Raw genomic sequence first — 6849 nt, forward strand, 5'->3', positions numbered from 1 at the left:
AGGGGAAAGAGTGTGGGGAGAGGGGAAAGTACACCTTAAGACCCAGGCCCTGGAGAAACACACTTTTCTTCCCAATACACACCACTGGCAAAGACTTAATTACAGTGAGAGACCTAAGTACCAGAGCATCTGGGACACAGAGTCGGCTGGAGGGAGGGGAAAATCAATCTCGGTGAGCAAAGAGCAGTCTCTAACCACGGACTGGAAGCTAAATGGGCAGGTCTCCTTATGAGTCAGATGGCCTTGAGCATAGGCCTGGAGGAGGACTGTCCATGGAGGGACTCTTCATCTTCTCCCCAGACACAGGCCAGACATGGGTATTCCCCATCGAGAACACGGGACCAGCAGACCAGCAGGACACACATTTGTTTGGTAGCTTTGCCACGGCCCCACAGTCCTCCCTGAAATGATGCCCACCATCACCTCCTGTGCCAGCGGAGCCAGAGGGGCACGCAGCACCGGGAACCTGGGAGGTGGAAGAGGGTGCCAGCCAGGGTTCTCTGAGCAACGGATTGACGATAGGATTCAGCGTGCAAGGGTTTCAGTAGGAGACATGCCCGTGGGAATGAAACAGAGAGGGAACCAGCAGATTATGAGGCAAGAGACCCGAGAGGAGAGCGGGAGAGGTGTCCATGGGTGGCCCTGCAGCCTAAGGAAGCTCCTGCAGAGCCATCGGGAAAGCCTTGAGCCCAAGTCCACCAGCAAAGGACTCTCAGGCCTCCCAGGGACAGTTCTGCCTCAGTTTCCCAGCCATGCACACAGGCATTGGTGGGGAGCAGCCCGTGGGGGGCCATGGGATGGATTTCAAAGCCAGAGCTGCTCTGCTCTGGCCAATTGCACCTCCTATAACAGGAGGTCTGCAAGGCCCATTCTCAGGGCTACCACAGGGTGTGACAGAAAGAAGCTGGGATTCGTATCCTTGAAAGAACACAGGCTTTGAAATTTACAAAGAAATACTGGGTTGCAACCCAGCCCACCACTGACTTGGGCAAGAAACCTAAGCCCGTTGTAGTTTTGTCATCTGTACAAAGCCTGGGTCAGGTAATCGGGATGGAAGTGGAGTATCCATATGAGGTGCTCACTCAACGGCAGCCTTTATCTCCTCCTATTTTGCCAGAGCCCAGTGGACCTAGGGTCCACCCCAAATGTGCTCCCTAACGGAAGATGTGCAAGTCCACGGCTGACCCATTCCCTGGAATCACACCCAGCCCATCCTTCTCACCCCCACACCAAACAGGCCCAGAAATGGCACACAGTGAGCTGCAGAGGCCAAGCTAGCCTTCAAAACAGTCCAAAAAACACCCTGATAAATATCTCCCCCTGAGCCAAAGAGAAATATTTAGAAGAGGCTGCCAGCTAGAGCTGGGATGGCCACTTGTTACCTCCTCTGGGATCCAGCTTGTTTGAAAACTGGTCAGCCAGGCCAGGGCTATGGGCTGAGGCCCAGACAGGGAGGGAAGGAAGGAGGCGTCAACTTGGACAAGCCTGCAAATCCCAAAGGCTGTAAATCCAGACGGCTGGGCGGGCTCCCACCCACCCAGCTCCACAGCACTGCTCCCACAAGAAGCACCCTCACCTGGAGTTTCTCTCGTCTCCGATGCTCATTGTCCAGAGCACTTCTTTCTCTCCTTCCCTCCCTCCTACTCTCCCTGGGTCTCTCTCTTTCTTTCCTCTCTCCCCTCCTCTTCTCTTCTCTCCCCTCCTCTTCTCTTCTCTTCTCTTCTCTTCTCTTCTCTTCTCTTCTCTTCTCTCTCTCTCTTTCTCTCTTTTGCTCTCTCTCCTCTCTCTCTTTTTCTCTCTCATTTATGTCCATCTTTTGACAATTTCTGGCTCCCAACTCCCTCTGTGTTCCCCCTCTCTCCATGCCTCCGAGTTTCCCATCTGTCCGAGGGCCTCAGTCCTCCCCATTTTTCTGGTTCTCATGTCCTCTTGCTCCCTCAGCCCATGTCTCTGCCTCTCTTTCCTCTTCTCCCACCATTTGGCCTCCAGGCCCAGCTCAGAGGCCTCTGTGGGGCTGTGTGCTGCCTTGGAATGCCTTCAAGCCACTGGGAGGAGCCGAGCCCCGGCAGTTCCATAGGGACCTCACGGGAGCCCCTCCCGCCCCCTCCTTCCTCCTCTGTGCAGGGAAGAGATGCCCAGCAGAGAGCATCCCAACACAGGGCATCCCAACCACCCCCTCCCTTCCCCGCCCCTCTGTCCATGTCACTGCCTCTTCCAAACATCTTTGTATAGCCAGCCCTGAGAACTAATTGCCAGTTGTAGGCAAAACAAAGAAACTGGGACAAATTGGACTCACTTTTATACCAGAGAGTGGGGAATTAGCTTGATTAAATGCGGAACATTGATTCAGTAGAATAATTTAAAGACAAACCAAGGAGTAGGCAAGAGGAGCATCAATCTTCCTCACTGCCCCCTTACTCATCTTTTTTTTTTTCTTCTTTATTTTATTGATTTTTTTACAGAGAGGAAAAGAGAGGGATAGAGAGTTAGAAACAACTATGAGAGACATCCATCAGCTGCCTCCTGCACACCCCCCCACTGGGGATGTGCCCACAACCAAGGTACATGCCCTTGACTGGAATCAAACCTGGGACCTTCAATCTGCAGGCTGACGCTCTATCCACTGAGCCAAACCGGTCTCGGCCCCCCTTACTCATCTTAACCCGACAAACATTTCGGAAGCACTGACTGAGAGCTGAGCAGGGACTGGTGATGGGACGTGGTCGCCATAACAACCCCGGATACTGTCCAGGGAGACCCTAGCCGGCCTTCGGCTGGGGAAGGAGGCTTCCCAACAGGAATTGGGGTGTGGTGGTGCCCACAGGGGAGACGCCCAAGCCAGGATCTCCAGCCCACAGGCTGTGACAGCCCCTGGGAAGGTTGGGGGCACTAGCCCCTGAAGCGTGAAAACAGGAACTACTGTTAAAGCTATAAGATAAAAGGGGATGGGGACAAGTTGAGAGAAGGGAAGGGGGATGAGGGGATTCAGAGTTCAGCAACCCTCCTCCCACCTGAGGTGCTCAAACCAGCCTCACCATGGCAGCTGCTGCACATCAGAATGAAAGCCTCAAGCACAGCTGCCTCCCAGGCTGTAAGTACGGGCCTTCTGTCAGGAGCCCTCCCCGCAGTGGAACTGGCTGCCACTGCGGACTGCAATGGCCCGGGTGTTCCCCGGGGCCAGGACAGCGCCACAGACCCCAGGCCCCTCTGAGCCAGCGAGGAGGACATTCAGGCCCCGTGGGTCCTATTTTTGTTTCATTTTTTTTTCTTTTTTAATAAAAGAGATCTAATTGTCCACCTTAGCTAGTTTGGCTCAGTGGAGAAAGAATCAGACTGTGGACTGAAGGGTCCCAGGTTCAATTCCAGTCAAGGGCACCCAGGTTGTGGCTCAATCCCCAGTGTAGGGCCTGCAGGAGGCAGCCAATCATGATTCATTCTCATCACTGATGTTTCTCTCTCTCTCCCCCCCCCCATCTCCTTTCCACTCCAAAATCAATGCAAATATATTTTTAAAAGATCTAATTTGCCTTATTTAACAATTCATGAATGGGGTAGCATCCCATCTAGTACATAAAAAGCTGCTTCTATTTTTGTTTCTTTGTTTCATTTCCTCTGTTGTCTAGTTTTCTGCAGACCCAGGGCCTACAAGAGGTGCGGGGTGAAAGTAAAAAAATCGGTTCAGCCAAAACCGGTTTGGCTCAGTGGATAGAGCGTCAGTCTGAGGACTGAAAGATCCGGGGTTCCATTCCGGTCAAGGGCATGTACAATACATTGTTGCAGGCACATCCCCAGTGGGGGGGTATGCAAGAGGCAGCTGATGGATGCTTCTTTCTCATCGATGTTTCTAACTCTCTATCCCTCTCTCTTCCTCTCTGTAAAAAATAAATTAAAAATACATATTAAAAAATAATAATAATAATAATAATAATAATAATAATAAAAGGTTCAGCCCCCACCACTAGAGGGCACCCAAGCACAGAAACAGGGAAACGTGGAGAAAGAAGTAGGAAAAGCACCCAACCTCCCACCCTGGAATGATGGGTCCACTCTGAAGTAACGGCGGAGGAGTGGGACGGCAGGGCTGCAAGTGGGGATCCTTCCCTCCTCCACCGAATGTCGTTTACTACCCCACCGCCACCGCTGCCCCGTGGGCCTGCAACACGGCCAGCCCCGAGGGCTTAGGGCGGAGACGGGTGCGGGGCAGCTGCTGTAAAAACTGGAAAGAGGCTCCGGTGATGGTAGGAGCCCTGGACCCAGAGTCGGGGGAGCTGTCTGCGACTCCAGCTACTCTCCACGTGACCTTTCCTTCGCCGCCTGCGAGGGTTTGTTTTCCATCTGTAAACAAAGCAGGTGGGGAGACGCGGTGGTACCCAAGCGCCCTTCAGGCTCTGACCTCAGACCTGCCCCACCCGCCTCCCGGGATCCCAGAGACGGCAAGGTGTAGGGGCTGCACACAACCGCTGTTTGCTCCCGCGCAGGGTCCCGGGAGGGGGCACCCACTCTCGCCCCCTCGAGCCCCACTACCCACCCAAATACCCTGCCCGGGTCTTCCACTGCTGGCTCAGGCATCTCCCCACCCGCCGCCAGGAAAGGACACGGAGTGCGTGGGGTCCTCCGGGGTGGGGAGAGGGCGATGACCCTGACCCCAGCCGCCCGGAGAAGCGCCCTCTCCATCCTCACTGGGCCCACTTTCCTCCCCAGCGGCTTCAGCTCCACCCCGGCCGCCGATCCCCCACACCCACCTCCACCCCTGGTGCTGGCGAGCGGAACAGGGAGGCAGGGCCGCTCCGGGCCGGGTGCGGGTCCACCTGGGGGCGGGAGGGGGGGAGGCGAGCCAAGGACCGGACAGGGGGACGAGACCTCGTTCCCCTAAGCGACGCTTGTGGAGTCCCCTTCACTGGGGGAATTCCCCCTCCCTCCCCGCACCCCACTTTCCCAGGCCTGTGAGCCTGGGCCCTGAAGGTTCAAGAAAGTCAAGAACCTGGGAGAGATGCACTGTGCAAATATATGGACTTTATTCGTCTCCGTTCGGGAGCCTCACAGACATATCCAGGTAAAAAGAAGACCGTTCAGTGAACGCCGCCAGCCATCGCCATCGCAATGCAAAAATAAATATCTGTCCTCCGGCCACTGCGGCGGCCGCGCTGCACCCCGAGTCCCCGCGGTTATAAAAGTGTGCAGCGAGCGGAGGGGGCGTGAGTGGGAGCCGGTGCGCGGGGGGGCAGGCGTGGAGCGGGGAGCGCAATGGGAGCTGCAGCCCCTCGGCCCGGGGCGCGGGGCGGCTCTCCCTCCCGGGAGCTCCCGCACACCCTCACTCACAGCAGAGTCCGCGCTGGGCAGAGTTTAAAAATAAACATGGACACGGGCGGAGAAGCGGCCCCCTTCCGGGCGCCCCCGGCGCGCTCGGACCCGGGATGCGCGCAGCCCGAGGCGCACCGGACAGTTCTGTTTGGCGGGAGTCCCAGCGCGAGCTCTCGGGGGGCGGTGGTCCCGGATCCCGGGGGGAATCCCCGGGGGTCCCCGGGGCGCGGGCCCTCCCGGGGTTCGCACGCTGGTCCCCGGCGGACCCCGGAGGCGGCGGCCTCACAGGGCCGAGTCGGAGTCGCTGGAGTCCAGGCTGTTCCTCAGTTTGCAGCTGCCGAGCTGCTCGCGCTGCAGCGACAGGCTCTGCGTGCTGCGGCGCAGGCACTCCAGGCTCTGCAGGAAGGACTTCTTGGCCTTCTCCTCCTCCATGGGCGACACCCCCTCCTCCTCCACCTCCTGGATCTCGTCGAAGGTCACCGGCTGCGTCTTGAAGCGGGACTGGCGCGGCCGCCGCAGCCGGCCCTTGCCCTTGGGCAGCTTGGCGGGCCGCACGGGCTGCGGGAACGCGTCGGCCAGGCACACGAAGTGGGGCATCACCGCCTGGTAGCTGGAGCAGATGCCCATCAGCTCGCCGGGCTTGGCGGCCGCCATGGCGCTGCCGGCGGCGTCCTCGGGGCCGGGCGGCGGCGGCGGCGGCGGGGCGGCGGCGGGGCTGTCGGGGAGCGGCCGCTGCGCCGCCGGGGCCCCCCGGGAGGCAGCCGCCTGGGGCTCGCCGGGCGGCGGATCCAAATCTGCTGCGGGGCGGCGGCGGCCCTGGCGGGCCCGAGGCGGCGCGGCTCGGGAGGGCGGGCGAGGGCCCGTCGGGGACACGCGGCGCGGGGGGCGCCGCTGCTCCGCCGCTGCGATCCGAGGCGCCGGCCGCTTCCGCGCGTCTGCCCCGCGGCGTCCGCCGCCGCTTATATAGCGGCTCCTGCCCACACGGCCGGCGCGGATGACAGCCGATGCCATTTACAGCGTGCGCGCCCCGCGCCCTCAGCCTGGCGCCGCCCGCCGCGCTGGGGAAGGAACAGCCCCTTCCCGGAGCCCCCCGCCCCCTCCCCCCCCCCCGGCCGCTCGGGGAGGCGGGCCCCGCCCGCGGGGGTGCCGGAGCCTCGGGGCGGCCGGGAGCGGGGGTCCCGGGATGTTACTATGGGTGCTGGGACCCCCAAGTCTGTAGGTCCCCCTTCCCAGAGCTCGATCTCAGAGGCTCACACTCAGGGCGCCGGCTGTCCTGCCGCGGGGTCTGCGCGGGGCAGTGGCAGCTCCCGGCTGTCCTCACGGCGGGCAGAGCCAGGGCAGGGCTCCCCAGAACTTAGTTTCTTCTCTGGATCCTTGTTCTTCTCCCCTCACTACAGTTTCTCCCCACCTCCCCCCCCCCCCCCCCCCACCACCACCACCATCACCACACACACACAGGCATGCTTGAATACAGTCACAACTTATTATTCCATTATTCCATTCTGGTTCTTCTGTTGCCTCTATGTCTTCTCCATGTTTATCCCCTCA

General features: G+C 59.5%; 1 protein-coding gene across 1 annotated transcript; it reads right to left on the bottom strand.

Moving 5' to 3' along the window:
- Nucleotides 1–4993: 4993 nt before the first annotated feature.
- On the bottom strand, nucleotides 4994–6355 carry LOC311627222 (uncharacterized protein C11orf96 homolog). Its single transcript, XM_084893551.1, has one exon. The coding sequence runs from the start codon at nucleotides 6310–6312 to the stop codon at nucleotides 5584–5586; it is 729 nt and encodes a 242-aa protein (XP_084749677.1). The 5' UTR covers nucleotides 6313–6355; the 3' UTR covers nucleotides 4994–5583.
- Between the last annotated feature and the right edge of the window lie 494 nt (nucleotides 6356–6849).

This window comes from Pipistrellus hanaki (genome assembly GCF_964339955.1).
Source record: "Pipistrellus hanaki genome assembly, chromosome: 9".
NCBI classification, from domain to species: domain Eukaryota; kingdom Metazoa; phylum Chordata; class Mammalia; order Chiroptera; family Vespertilionidae; genus Pipistrellus; species Pipistrellus hanaki.

Coding starts and splice junctions, on each gene's coding strand:
- LOC311627222 (XM_084893551.1), bottom strand. CDS start 6,312: ATGGCATCGGCTGTCATCCGCGCCGGCCGTGTGGGCAGGAGCCGCTAT.